At 40.1% G+C, this 15,992-nt stretch overlaps 1 protein-coding gene across 1 annotated transcript; it reads right to left on the minus strand.

The window, feature by feature from the left end:
* Positions 1-830: 830 nt before the first annotated feature.
* Positions 831-15,912, minus strand: BKGD (beta-keto-L-gulonate decarboxylase). Its single transcript, XM_089508258.1, has 9 exons — positions 15,834-15,912; positions 12,811-12,900; positions 12,207-12,305; positions 9,744-9,817; positions 8,388-8,489; positions 5,115-5,291; positions 3,929-4,078; positions 2,204-2,320; positions 831-1,607 (listed from the first exon to the last, which is right to left on the minus strand). The coding sequence occupies exons 2-9, from the start codon at positions 12,866-12,868 to the stop codon at positions 1,434-1,436; spliced, it is 951 nt and encodes a 316-aa protein (XP_089364384.1). The 5' UTR covers positions 12,869-12,900; positions 15,834-15,912; the 3' UTR covers positions 831-1,433.
* Positions 15,913-15,992: the final 80 nt, after the last annotated feature.

Here is a 15,992-nt window from a genome sequence, read left to right on the forward strand (position 1 = left end):
GTAACAAATGAGCATAAAAATAGTACTGGTCCCTGGTACATTAGGAGAAAACATCACTGGCCTTCAGGTAGCCTAAGGCACATTGGTCTATATGGTCTCTTCATTGATCTAGTTGTTTCTTTCTTTCTTAACAAGATTGAATGAAATGTATAGGAATGGTTGTCCTTTTGAGGTGATAAAATCTGCCAAATTTATGACAGATGGATGCAGAATGTTTTAAGAATGAGAAATATTTAAAGTTGGGAAATGGGATATGCTCCCCAGAAAGTTTTGTCAGTGAGTAGCATGCACTGGAGATGACCTACTGAACAGGGGAGACCTCTTAAATCAACTTTCCTGTCAGTAAGAGTTGTTGGACAACGGAACATGCTCCTCCTTTGGAGGTTTTTAAACAGAGGCCGAAGGGTCATCTGACAAGAGTTCTTTGATTGCGTGGCAGGGAGTTGAACTGGATGGCCCTTGTGGTCTCTTCCAATGCTATGATTCTATGAACCAGTTCACATCTACTCAGATGTAAGGTCCATTGAGTTCAATGTGACTTTAGACATTATCACACAAGTCTCTTTCTGCAATCACTAATTAACAAACATGCAAACATACTGGTTTGAGAGCAGACATTATCGCACGTCTTTTCAATCATGCTCTCTTCTGGACTCCTCCTTAACCCCACCTCCCTGCCCTATGATCTGCCCAGCATGCCTTTTCTTTTAGTTTATTTAATACTTTTTAAAAACAGTTCTATGGCCCTGCTAATGTAATTTAAGTTTAAAAATAAGAAATATATATATATATATATATATATATATATATATATATATATGTGTGTGTGTGTGTGTGTGTGTGAAGAGAATCAAGTTGCTTGGGAATAGTGAGGGCGAGGAGGGACAGGGGAGAACAAGAGACTGTGACACCACATGACTGCCAATATTGTAACTGCCATGGCAGCGATGTTATACACATGAGGATTACTGGGATTGCCATGGGATTGGGAGCTAGTGACAGGTCCCTCCACATCAATGAAAAGGGACACACAGCAGCTACGGGTAGGAAATAATGTTGTGTGGTAAGTATTGCCAAAGGCATTATTTTACAACTATAACTACAGTTTAAAAGCCCTGTGTGATGTCTTTATTTCCAGGCTTATAGGGTTACAAGATAGTTGCTCATGGGAGAAAAACCAAGACCTCCAAATTCTCAGACATGGCAGTAATAATTTGACTCCTAGTATTCTTTGCCATCAGATTTAAATTTGATTTTATTTCCAATTATTAATTATGCTATTTTTAAAGTATAAGTGAAGTAAGTGCTATTTTTCTGTGATGATTCAATGTGTTTGTAAGTGGCTTCACTGAGAAGCATATTTCCACAATTCATTTGGCGTTTTGTTCTTCAGTAAGAGTGGCTTCCCACTCTGACTAGATCCCGTATCAAGCTTAATCCCGGCCAACTAAATGTGTATCTTTGGGTCTGTCAATTCGAAAGAGAAACTCAGCAGGCATGAAATACCCCAGGTACTCAACAGTCTCTGGAGTTGTGTCCTCATGATAGTGTCCTCCTTCACCATGGTGGCTAAAACCGTGAGTGTGTTCCAGACGCAGATCAAAACCCTTGGGAATAAACAAAACCACAATAAATCCAAGTCCTAGAAAATCTGCAAACTATGCTATTGTTTGCCTAAGGCTGAATAGCAAATACCAATTGCTCCCCAATGAACGACACACAGGGCTAGTCATTTTGGCAGGTAAGATAGAAAATCTGAAAAGCTTTTCTCACCTTTCTTAGCAATGAAAAGCACACAGCAATAATTTCCTTCTGCTGCCAAAATTGTCTGCTGTAGACAGCCACTGCGCTCTCCCTTAATGATAGCCAGCACAGACCCTCTATTGGCTCCAGCCTTCTACTATGGTCTGTTTGTATTTATTGTAAAAACAGTGCACCTCATCAGTGAAATAGAGGACACCACACACGATATACCCATTGCTCACTCTAGACTGGTGTAACCTTTTGGAGGAAGTGATCCCTACACAAGAACTTCAGTAAGAGTGATTAATGCATGATAATGGTACAGTGTTCCCCCTCCTCCAGGCTTCCTTTTTCTTTTTAATGTAAGGGACCATTTCAACTTGCACATCCCCATTTATAGTCGGAAGTGGTACATCTTAGTGATATACTTAGTACACTCCATGCCAATAAACTGACTTACCGGGTCTTGGGAAACTAATACCGACTGGCAAACCAGTGGAGCTTTCATTTCAAAAAACTTAAGCCAGCTGTTCAGCTCCTCATCTGTTTTCAAAGGACAGGCAGAGAATTCTGAAGGCTGAAATTAAAATGTTGTTACAATTAAATACAGAAAAAGTGGGAACACTGGAGCAAAAGTTAAGCCCCCTCCTAATCAATCAAAATTGTTACTCAACACCAGGCTTCCTGATCACTGACTTTGCTACCATCACTGACAGAGTCTTGTCCTATTTTTCCAACATAACCCAAACTTGGGAAGACAAAATAACCCTCCATGCACATAGAAACACTGGGTAATCAGAATTCTGTGTATCATTAGTGGATGGATGTCTAGAGGTGGACAACTACACAAACAGAAAGGAGAAGGGCACAGAGCTCACTAGATCCCACTCTGAGAAATTACTGTGATCCAAGTCACCCAGCAGTTATATGCATGAGATTATTAATAAACTAAATTTGCTTTACCATTGGGCAGAATGACAGAACCAATTCAGACCGAAGATTTTGGCTGGTATAAAAGAGCAGAACATTTTAAACTTATTTGATTTGTTGATTTAGTATTCTGACTCTCAAGTACAGTGAGAGGTATTTGTGTAATTTTTTTCTGACACTGGTACTAAAATAATGTAGCTGGATTTGGGTCCTACACATCTTGATTTGGGTGTTAGAGTGGGATTAGGTGTTTGCTACTTTGCTTTAGACAGTAAAATGTCTGGACTGGCCCCACAGACACAGATATGGAAAAACAGGCACAGCATTCAGACTGATTACTGAACCAAACATCTGTAAACTGATACATCTCTCTATCTCCAAAGTATAGTAATATGCTTTTAAAGTGTCCCCCATTAGGATCAAACAGGCTAGATATGAAGAATCACAATCAGCCTAGTTTAAGACCCATTAGAGATCTGCATGAACTGTTTGGTCTCTTCCAGTCTGGCTGATGCATGCATGAGAGTCTGACCCAAATATTTCACTACAACACATAAACCAAAATTGGACAAGATTTTTTGGATCTTGAGGTCAGCTTGTTGTCTCTGTACCTGCATCCCTCAGATGCTTTGCATGGAACATATCCAGTCCCAGATGGTAATTTATAATGCTTCAGAAATCAACTTGATCTTGGGTAGTGTCACTAACCATTTTTGGTGACCTAATATTTTACATTGACAGAGTTAACTCTAGTGCTAACCAACATATGTCAACAGATATGGAAAGAAATATCAACAATCTGAGATGACGACACCATAATACTAGTAGAGAACCTCACAGACCTGGAACAACTACTAAGGAAGATCAAAGAAGAAAGTGCAAAAGGAGGCTTACTGTTGAACATAAAGAAAACAAAAATAATGACCACAGGGAACCTACACACATTCAAACTAGACCATGAGGAAATAGAAATAGTAAAAGAATTCTCATATCTGGGATCAGACATTGATTGGTACAGGGACTACAGCAAGGAAATCAGAAGAAAATTAAGAGTGGGGAGGGTGGCTATGAAAGAACTAGAAAAGATTCTAAAATGTAAAGACATACAACTCAGCACAAAAGTCAGAATCATACAGTGAAGAGACCAAATGGTGATGGAGAACCACCTGGTGTCCCAGACTGGTGAAAAGAATGGAATAATTATAATATTATTATAATACACAATGGAAGATACCCTTTATCAAGACTGACTTACCATAATGTGAACCTTTGCTTTCCCTTTCTGGATAACAAATGTACCTCCCATCCCAACTGGTTTGTCATTATAAGATTTTTCTAAGGCTTTTCTGATGCATGATATGAAATTCTGCTCCCCAGTTCTCCTATTTGCTTTTACTTCAATTACCTTTAAAAAAATAAGAAAAAGGAAAAAAAAGTGTGTAATATGGGCAGTACTTGCTAAGCCATGTTCTTCAAAACATTTCACCGCTTCCTTTAATATACAGTGCTGTTCACAGCAACATTACAATAAGGCCTTCATAATTAGATATGCTTTTTTAAAAAATACTAAACACACATCACATACAATTAACAATTCATAAGCCATTCTAAGAATCTTTGTGGCTGAAATGCATAGTATAATTACTCAAAAGAAAAATTTAAAAATGCACTCCTGTCACACTAATATTATCATTTCCACATTATAAATACAATGCTAAAGGTAAAAGGTAAAGGTAGTCCCTTGACATGAATGTCTAGTAATAACTGACTGTAGGAGGCAGTGCTCATCTCCGTTTCTAACCTGAAAAGCCAGTCTTGTCCAAGGACTGCTCTGGTGGTCATGTAGCCAGCATGACTGCACCGTACACTGTATCTTCTCACTGAAAAGTGGTAACTATTTATCTACAGAGGGCCCTTGGTATCCGCTGGGGTTTGGTTCCAGGAACCCCCGTGAATAACAAAATCCATGGATGCTCAAGTCTCATTAAATACAATGGCATAGCAAAATGGTATCCCTTATATAAAATGGAAAAATCAAGGTTTGCTATTTGGAATTTATAATTTTTGAATATTTCCAAGCCGTGGATGCTTGAATCTGTGGATAAAAAAAAATCCAAGGATAAGGAGAGCTGAATGTACTTGCATTTGCCTGCTTTCGAATTGCTAGGTTGGCAGAAGCTGGGATTAGTGACAGGAACTCACACTACCATGCAGCACTAAGGCCTCGAACTTCCAACCTCCGATCATCAGAATTGGTGTCTTAATCACTAAACCACTGCACTTAACACTGCAATGCTAAAGCCCCCAAAATAATGGTTTTCCTGATACCACTCAATGAACTGGTATGGGATTTGACCGATAGACTTTGTGATAACTCTTACGCTTTAGCCTCCACCATACAGACCATATAGACTGCTGTGACCCTAAAGCTGACCACCTACCTCACCAGGAAGGCCTTCACTGGCATATAGGTTGGCTAGAAGTCCAAATTCACAGTCCTTATATTTGGAGCTGTATTTCTCTAGTAGACACCCTCCATCTTCAGGGTTAATCCTGGCAACATAACTTCCATTGACAGCAGACTTTTTGTCACTCTTAGTTTGAACAAGAGGGATGAACTAGAGAGAAAGACAAGGAGTACATCACTGATCACTTCAGTAACATATTATATGAATTGATTGTTTCCAGTCATCTACTTTTACAATTAGCATAAGAAGCAAACCAAACACATTCCTGGATTAAAGTCTCTTTATAAATGTAGAAAAAGAATAATCAAAAGTAAGTTAGTGGTTTTACTGAAGCTCCACTGAAAGACAGTAATTATTATTATTATTATTATTATTATTTGTATCCCGTCTCTCCCTGTATTGGATCAAGGTGGGTAACAACCAACATAAGATCAATAAAAATAAAACACAACAAGCCACAAGTAAAAAAAAACATAGCAAAACATAAAAAATCCAATTCCTTATCACCCTCCCACCTTCAAATAGTGTTAAAAACAACAATTCCCAATAAAATACTACCAATAAAATAGTCAATAAAATCAAGCACAGTCACAGTCCAGTGGGAACAGCTATGCAACTGGAGAGTGAACATTCCGAGGAGGTCAATTTGGGAATGGCTGCCAGAAGAGATCCATTTTTATTGCCTTCTGAAAGGCCTCCAAAGATGTTATATGGTGGATCTCTTCTGGCAAGTCATTCCAGGCTTTTGGAGGAGCAACCGAAAACATCCTCTGGGAAGTCAATACCAGTCTGGTTTTCTTGGACTGCAAGTGATTCTTTCCAGAGGACCTGAGAGTGTGGGAAGGACTGTATGGGAGGAGGCATTCCCTCAGGTAAGCTGGACCCAAGCCATGTAGGGCTTTATAGGTAATGACCAACACCTTATACTGTGATCAGAAGCTAATAGGCAGCTAGTGTAGGGATTTTAAGATAGGTGTAATAGGATCAAATTTAGAACTCCCTGTAACCAATCTGGCTGCCATATTTTGAACCAGTTGGAGCTTCTGAACGAGGCATGAGGGTTGCCCCATGTAGAGCGCATTGTAGAAATCAAGATGAGATGTTACCAGTGAATGTACAACCATTTTTAGGTTTTCCCGTTCCAGGAAGGGTCGTAGGTGGCATATCAGCAGAAGCTGATAACAGGCACTCCAGTAACATTTAACCACAGTTTGAAGGTGGTAGAAAACCCTGTTTATAAGGTAGAAATGGAAAAGCTGTGGTCTTTATGATATCCGGGAGTGCAATGTACACTGACTAAGTTCAGTAGGGCTGATGGGAGCTGCAGTCCCACAACATAAGGTGAGCACTACATTGTTCTGCCCTGTTATACATGAACCTGGCTAACTGTAGTTGCAATTAACACTTATATTGGCATATTCTTTCACTACAGTTAAGATAAAAAGGTAAAGGTAGTCCCTTGACATGAATGTCTAGTCGTAACTGACTGTAGGGGGTGGTGCTCATCTGTGTTACTAAGCCAAAGAGCCAGTGTTGTCCAAATACAACTCTGGTGGTCATGTGGCCAGTGTGACTGTATCAAATGCTGCTAAGGTAGTTAGTTACAAGGAGGCAGCATCATAATATACTACTAGCAAAATACTACTACTACTACTACTACTATTACTACTACTACGGAAAGCATCACAGACTTGGAACAATCACTAAAGAAAGTCAAAGAAGAAAACTCAAAGGCAGGCTTAATGTTAAACATAAAAAAAACCCAAAAATAATTACTACAAAGGATTTACACAAATTCAACCTAGTTAACAAAGAAATCAAAATAGTTAAAGATTTCCCAAGCGTTGATCAGAATGGAGACTGCAGTCAAGAAATCAGATTAGGAATGTAAAGAGCAGCTATGAAAGAACTAGATAAAATCCAAAAGTATAAAGATATATAGCTGAACACTAAAGTTAGAATTGTCCACGCCATTGTATTCCCTATCACCATGTACAGATGTGAGAGCTGGACAAAGAAGAAAGCAGATAGGAAGAAAATCAACTCATTTGAGATGCGGTGCTGGAGAAGAATGCTGAGGAAACAGTGGCTGGCCAAAAAGCAAACAATTCAGTCCTAGAATAAATCAAGCCTGAACTCTTCCTGGAAGCCAAGATGACTAAATTGAGGCTGTCCAACTTCAGTCACATCATTAGAAGACATGATTCATTAGAAAAGACAGTGATGCTGGAGAAGACAGAGGGCAGTAGAAAGAAAGGAAGATCACAGGTCAGATGGATAGACTCAGTCAGCAAGACCACAAGATTAGAGCTGAGAGGTAGAGGATGGGGGGCTTGGAGATGTCTCACAGGGTCGCCGTGAGTTGAAGACTGTTAACAACAAAGCACATAATGTATTTGTGCTCTAAGCTATATGGACAGAGCTTAGAAAAGTTAGGGTTTGGGGGCACAGTTCCTAGAATCCCCAGCCAGCATGGGCTTGAGCCCACTTCGTTAGATGAGTTGAATGTAGCTCCAGCGCTACCAAGGTTCCTCATTGTTTTTGCTGCAACAGAGTCATATGCTATGTATGGGTTGTCAAGTCAGCTTCACCTTATGGTGTAAATGAGACACCACCAAGAGATCTTGTTATTAATAGTTCTGTTCAGGTCTTGCAAACTCAGGGCTGTGGCTTCCTTGAGTCAACATGGCTACTCCTCTGGATAGTAGACCTCCAAAAAGTAATTTTTTCAAACTCTCAGTATACAGAGGCTTTTTTATAATATAGGGTACTCCTCTTTTATCTTTACAACACCCTTGTGAGATAGGCTAGAGAGAGACGGAGTGACTTAGAACCAAACTGCATTCGTTGTTGTGTGTGTGTTGATATCTAATATGCAAGATTTTTTTCCAAATGCAAATCATGGTTGCAAAAACAAACTTCTGGGAGTTACAGTGGTAATGGTGGCATGACTGGCAGTCCCTCATGGAGTTCTTGAGAAGGCAGGTATGAAAGGGAGTTTTCTGAGCTTTTTTTTTTCTTTGACACCAAACAGGATGAAATTGTTCACCTGATAAAGAGGACTCAGAGGGGATAGAAGGAGATCCATTTCAAGTGACAATGCCCAACAGAGAGGAGGATTTGGTTTTGGAGAGGAGTTGTCCATGAATGTCATTGAGAGCAGAAACTTAAACTCACATCTCTCCTTTCCAACCATTACTAGTTCTATTTGAGTATGACAGACCTTAAGGCCTTATATTTACCTACCTCAGCATTGCCTCCAACCACTCTGGATGACACAGCTCCAGCTCCAAGAAAAAAAGCTCCCGGCAGCTGTATTTCCTTTGCTACTGTGTTCAGGTCATAAACCTATAAAAGAAAGGTATATTTACTTTTTTATTGGTATCATCCTTTCCTTTTGGACAAAAGTTCATTACATGTCCAGGGTATGGCCTGGTGGTACACAGTACAACCACTTGTACCAGCTAAAGAGTTCTGGGTTTGGTCAGTGTGTGAATTGGAGACCAATTTGGAACCATATTGCCCTTGTGAAACATAGGTCCAAAACATATTGCAGAAATAATCCAGTTTGAGACTTCTTTAACTGGCCTGGCTCAACAGAGTAGGATGGTAGTGGCCAGCCTTGACACACATGCCATTCCCATTGCATGGAGCCATGGCAGTGAAAGCGGTATAAAACCGGATTATTTCCACAGTGTGGATGCAGCCTCTCTCAGGGAAACCTTTGAGGAGTGGAAGTAGAGGCGGCGAAGGGCTGAATATTCATGAGTGAATACTGCATTGTATGTAAGCTTTGCTTGTGTGATCAACTGATCATGTTAGGACTGGTGGCGGGGGTAAACCCCCTGCTGCCCCCCATTTTATAGCATTTGTTATACCCAGTTTTCTTGTTTGAAAAGAACCAGTACCTGCTTCCAATAAACAGAATAAAAGTGTCATAAATAACACATTAAAAGACATCTACCTATCCTGTTTAATATACAGCAGCATAACACTATCACTGCATTCCTTTGTCAGAATGTCATTTTTGAGAGCAGCTGCTCAAAATACTGATAGAGCAAATCCATTTACAGATAGTTTGCTGCTTCCAGTGCTATAGCCAATATTGCATCTGAGTATTCCTTGCCTAAGAAAACGTTATGAAATTCATGGGATTGCCATAAACTGAAAAATGATTTGAACACACTACACACACACACTGAGTGCTATTAGCTACAATATTTAAAGGGACATAATTTTCACAATGTCAGGAAGGTGTATTTGCAAATATAAGGAATTTAAAAAAACAAAAACAAAACCAAAAACCAAATCCACAAATAAACAGCAATAAAACAAAGAAAACAAAAATCAAGTCTTCCTAATGGAGCATACATTTTAAAAATGTCGCTGCACACTGTCAGCACAAATGTATGTTTGTATTCCTCTGTTGATATCCTTCCAACCCACTCCACCCAGGTTGAACAGAACAGTCACCCGGAAAAGATTGCTAGAGGAAAGAACCTAGGGCAAGAAGAACTATTTAGAAAGAGCTAAAAAAAAAAAAGAAAAAGCACATCAGCACAAAAGTTTGTGAGCAAACAGTCAAAGATTTTAACTATTCACCTTATCTTTCTGTACAAGTGGCAAAAGGTATGGAACGCCACCGACATCTGCAATCCGAGGGTTTCCGCAAATACCTAGAAGAAGAAGAAGAAACCCACCAGGTGAATTACTAATTTCTTCAAACAATGAAGACGCTTCACTGCTTTGAAACAGACAGCACACAGGAGTCTGTTTTTCTTTTTAAACTGTTCAGTGGTGTTTTTACCTTTCCAGCTATTTGCTAAGAAATCGCTTTATCACTGTCATAGATTTATAATATGGAGAAAGTGGCATGAATAGATGTATTTATTGTTGTGTGCCTTCAAGTCGTTTCCGACTAATAATAATAATAATAATAATAATAATATAGATTTATTTGTATCCCACCCATTCACAGGGAATCCGGGTGGTTAACAGCAGTAAGAAAATACAATACAGAAAATACAGTAAGATACAAATAGCAACCCTATCATGGGGTTTTCTTGGCAAGTTTCTTCAAAGAAGAAGGTTTGCCATCACCATCCTCTAAGGCTGTGACAGTATGACATGCCCAAGGTCACTCAGTGCGTTTCCATGGCTGAGCTGGGATTTGAACCCTGGTCTCCCGAGTCCTAGCCCAACGTTCAACCCATTACACTATGCCGGCTTGAATGGATGTAAGCTGCATACTTAATTTATGAAGGACATTGACTAGATCTGCTGAGCTTCATGGTTGCACCACAAGATTTGAATCTGAACCAATGGAGAAGAAATCCAACACTCCCTGAAGTTGAACACTGCAAGAAAACTTTAAGAGTAGAGGACAAAAGTATTTTCAGAGAACCTTTCCTACTACGGTTGAGTTTCTCAATGAACAGTAGATAAGCGTTCTTGGAGTATCATTTGAAATCCACCAATAGTTCCATATTCTCAAAATATGTTTAATTGACAGAACTGAATATTCTAAGAGGTATACACACATGGCAAAATAACTATATATGTGGGGAATCAAGTATAATTTCTGTGGGTTCTCTTAAATGGGCAAACTTTAATCCTTCATTTGGCATACAGAGGAGAGGAGGCGCAATCTCTACTTACTGTTTCTGCTAGGTAGGGTAAAAAATTAACACATTTTTGGGGTTTTTTCTCATCACCCATGACCACTGGCAAAGCTAGTTGGAGCCAACAAGAGTTGGAGTTCAAAACATCTTGGGGAATCACAGATTGGAGAAGATTGACAGACATAATTCTGCCACGAAAAGCAGAAATGAGCAACCATCTAGACTGACTTTTAAAAGCAGACAAGACAAATTGTGACACCATTTCACACCAAGTCAGATCACTGGCCCATCTTACCACTGTCTGTTCCCAATTCTTGTGGATAAAGGTCCCCATTCCCCCCCTGGTCAGAATTAGTACTACACAAAACCAATTTAACTGAAGATACTGGGAACTGAACCTGGAACCTTCTTCATGAAAGAGCTATGGTTCTCCCAGTTCATGGAAGATTGGTTTGTCTGTGGCAATAAGCCACATTAGCTTGAGGAAATGCTGAATTTAGGGGGAGTATGAGAGTCAGTGTGGTGTAGCAGTTTGAGCATTGGGCTACGACTCTGGAAACCAGAGTTCAATTCCCTGCACAAGCATAATAACCTACTGGATGAGTTTGGGCAAGTCACACTCTCTCAGCCTCAGATGATGGCAATGGCAAACCCCCTCTGAAGACACTTGCCAAGAAAACGCTATTACAGTTTTGCCTTAGGGTCACCGTAAGTCAAAAATGACCTGAAGGTGCACAACAACAACAGTAACAACTAATGAACTAACACAAACGTCAGTGTGGTGTGGTGGCTTGAGTGCTGGACTCTGGGAGACCAGCCTTCAAATCCCCACTCAGCCATGGAACTACACTGGGTGACTTTAGGCAAGTCACATTCTCCCAGCCTCAGAGGTATGCAATGGCAAACCCCTTCTGAACAAAACTTGTTAAGAAAACTCTGCAATATATTCGCCTTAAGGTTGCTGCAAGTCAGAAATCACTTGAAGGCACACAAGAATTAACCAACACTAGCTAACAGAAGATAATCACTGGGAAAATATTCTATCTCCACTGTCTGTAAAATTCCTACACTTATTTAGCTTACCATTCCTGGACAAAGTACAGTAGACAAGATAGGTCTCTGATTCTATCCAGGAGAATGGAAATATTCCTCTTTCTTCTTCTGTCTTAATGGAAACTGAATGAATCACAAACTTGCAACATGTTTTCATAACAGAACTACATAACTGTATGTAATTAGTATGTAGTTACAGACTACATATTGATTGTGAATCCTAAAGAACCCTTATGTAACAAAATCCAGTGGGCATCAGCTAGGTCTTTTGGAAAAAAAGGAAAACCAGAAAAATAGGGGCAAGGGAAGAAAATGTTGTGGAAAAGGGGATGGTCAGCTGGTAACCCGAATGACATTCCACACTTTAAAATATTCACATCTCACTTGTTACCTTTAACAGGAAAGTTGAAAGGTTCTTGACTCAGATCAGGGCAGTCCACCACAGAAACCTGGACATCTGCAAAGTTTTCTTTCAATCCATTCTCTAAAACTAGAGAAAATATTTTAAGCAAAAATAAGAGAGATCTAGATGATTACAGAATTTATAGTTTCAAAGAACAAAACTACACTGTTCTGTCAAGAGTCATTACACCACTGTTGCTCAGAATGCCTACTCTTCCTTTTTAACAAAAGGCTGGTGATAGTTTATCTAGATCTCAGAACAGAGCAATCAATTTATCTATTGCTATTCTGTATGTCACAAGTCTAATCGGAGAAGAAGAAAATCGCAAGAGCAGACAAACACAAAAATCTTTACAAAGCTTGTACATTAGAAAAAGAGAGGATAATTTAATACTTTCCTATTGACAGTGCAATAAGCAATTTTTTTTCCTTTTAAAAACAGTTTCTTGATTAGTAAGGGCAGATGTTAATGCAATATGAAAAATGAAAAGAATAAAGGAAGAACATTGCTCAAGAGTTCCATCTTGCCTCCCTCCCCCTGATTTCTTACACCACAATACTTCTTGTAATTTTAGAGAAAAACAGTTACTCACCCCCAACTAGTTCTTCCAAAGTGGGTATGTGAAGAGCAAACTTCTCAACTTTGGCCATGTTTTACTTGACACAGTAAACACTGAAGCAAGCTGCAAAAAGATCAGAGTACATCACAGAACGAGTTACAGATCTGTTAATGAACACACTGGTTTAGGGATTAAGCAAAACTACACAAGCTGGACACATTTGCTCACCTTCTTGTGTCTAACTTAACCGGTCACCTTGCAAGCTACTACTAGGGCACTCGTGGCAAGTTGCACACCTCCCTTCACCCGTGTCTTCTTCTCTTTTAAGTCCAGCAGGCTGGATTTGCTTGCAATTTTTGACAATTTAAAGAACACTTAACTACATCAAACACTTTTTCTTATGAAAAAAAAATTCCTCAATTGCAGGAAAGGGTTTGTATTCCTTCATACAAGATTAGTACCAATCACATATTTTATCCATCCTCTTGCTGGAGATTTCTTTTCTCACTTAAGTGTGTTATTTAATCAGATAAAATCACAGGATTGTTTCTCAAGTACCTTAGGGCTATGAACATAGTGAGGATTGAAAATGGTTTTAGGGGACAGTTGCCCCATGAAAAAGAGTATGTAGAGAGATCTTGTAGCACCTTTGAGACTAACTGAAAGAAAGAAGTTGGCAGCATGAACTTTCGTAGACTCCAGTCTACTTCTTCAGATGACTGGAGTCTACAAAAGCTCATGCTGCCAACTTGTTTCTTTCAGGTAGTCTCAAAGGTGCTACAAGATCTCTCTATATTCTGATTCTACAGCTATATCTTTGAATTTTACCAGGAAAAAGAAGATAGGGCTCCCATGTCTTTGAGGAATTTCCCCTTCCACCTAACTTTTCAAGTAGAGGTGAGACCTGTGGGGCCCATGGGCTCCATGTGGCACTTTAGGAAGTCCAGAGCAGCTCTTGAGTCCTCAGAGATGTAGCCCTCGAAATTGTCTGCTAAAAATTAATTTTTCAGGGGGAGGGGAATTAAAGGGATGCTCTATCCCCAAATGTTAAGAACACCCCCATCTCAACTGCAGGGAAGGGTTTCTATTTCTTCATGCAGGATCAGTACCAATCACATATTTTATCCATCCACTTGCTGGAGGTTTCTTTCGCCACTTAAAAGTGTTATCTAATCAGATAAGAAAAGCTGCAATAGTCTCTGGATGCCCAACCTGCCCAAAGGGAAAGCTTTGTAAAGTACTTATCATCCAGCAAGGTAAATACTTTTAACAGCACAATCCTGACTTCCTTATTACAACCGTTTCGGAGACTACTGGTCTCTTTCCAAGCAGAAATTTTATTATATGCTTGCTATGACCTACACACCCTTTATGACTTGCTTTCAGGGTATTTGGAAGACATCATGCACACCCAATCCCTTCTGATTTCAGAAATTAAGCAGGGTTGGGTCCAGTACGTATTGGCAGACAACATCAGGGAATTCTAGCAATTCATAGCCATTTTATTCCACTTTAACTGCTATGGCTACATTGTATGGAACCCTTAGGTTTGTAGTTTAGGGTCATGGCACTAGAGCTCTCTGGCTGAAAATTCTAAGAACTGCTCCCTAAACTGCAAATCCCAGGGTTCCAGAAGATGTTTCCATGGTCATTTAAGTGCAATAATATTGCTGCAATTGAGTGAAGGAGCCTCTGGAAGGGCTAGGAAACAATCCTGCCAGAGACTCAAATGATTTCTTGTCCCTAATATCGCCACTGGATTTCAACGTGTTTTTGCAGGGTGTTGTTATGGGCCAACAAGTTGCTTCCAATTTAAGGCATGGGCTTTTCTTGTAAAGATTTATTCAGAAAGGGTTTCCCTTTGCCTTCCTCTGAGGCTGAGAGAGTGTGACTTCCCCAAAGTCACCCAGCGGGGCTTCCATGGTTGAGCAGAGATTCGAACCCCAACTCCAGAGCCATGCATAGTCCAAGGCTAGCTCTCTAGTCTGTAATTAGCTGGCAAAGCATCTAAAAAGAAAATGCACAGCATCATCTTAAACACGTTTACCCAGAAATAAGAAAAGCAAAATAAGAGACAGGCCCCAGCTGCGGATTGATGGTCACTTCTTTATTTTCTTATTACTTTAAAAAGCCCAGTGTGTTTTGGCCTCATGTTGTCTAGAAGATTAACGCATGCGATGGAACTCTATTTGTATTTTATAATGTGGCCCCTGAAGAAGGCCAATTGTGAAAGAGCCCAAAACCCACTGAGCTTTTTAAAGTATAAAGAATAATAATACTAATAAATTGCTGTCTCTCAGCAGATGAAGCCTGTCTCCTACTTTGCTTTTTGTTGGAAGACATGCTTCTCAGCTCTCTCCTTTGGAGATTCAGAAATAAGGCTATATGTAGAGTATTAAGGAGGACTTGACAGCACAGTCCTATACAAGAAATGAGTCAGACTGGCATCAGCAGGTGTTCACGCCCAAAGCACACTGCAGAAATAACCCAGTCTGAGACCGCTTTAACTGCCCTGGAACTCTGGGAACTGTAGTTTTGTGAGGCGTTGAGCCTTCTCTGTCAGAGAGCTCTGGTGCCACAACCAACTACAATCCCCAGGATTCCCTAGCACTGAGCCTGGGCAGTTAAAGCGGTCTCAAAGCGGATTATTTCTGCAGTGTGTTTTGGGCCTTGGCATCAAAGTGCCACAAGATCTGTTTACATGCTGATTGCCCAGAAGAGCATGACTATGAATTCAAGAAAGAGGTAGGATATGTCCAAAAAAGAGCAAAAACCGCCAATATGAATGTAAGCCCATGCTCAAGATGGAGGGCATTTTGGAACTGCTCTTGGAGAGAAGGTTGGGATGGAGGACATGTCCTGCAAAAGGAGGACGCCTGCTCACCCTTCTCCTTACAGCTATGCAATTATTTCCCTAACATCCAAAAAATCCCCCCAAAATCCAAAATATATTTCTGTCCCTTTTTGAACACCTGCGCCAAGGGACATAATGCAAACAGTGCATCTGATAAAAAGGGAGACTCCACCTGTATGCACATAAAGACTGAATTACTTACAAGGCTGGAACTCGTTCCTTGAAACGCCACTCTTTTCCGCCTTCCTAGAAGAAACTTTCTCTCTGACCCAGCCACTCCCAAGATGGCGGCGGCCACAGCCCCGCCCGGACGCATTCTTCCCTTCTTCCCGTCGTCCTCTGCGAATGAACCCAAACTCTC

This window comes from Sceloporus occidentalis, unplaced genomic scaffold (assembly GCF_023333645.1).
Source record: "Sceloporus occidentalis isolate IW3139 unplaced genomic scaffold, rSceOcc1.0.p SCAF_2, whole genome shotgun sequence".
Lineage (NCBI taxonomy): Eukaryota > Metazoa > Chordata > Lepidosauria > Squamata > Phrynosomatidae > Sceloporus > Sceloporus occidentalis.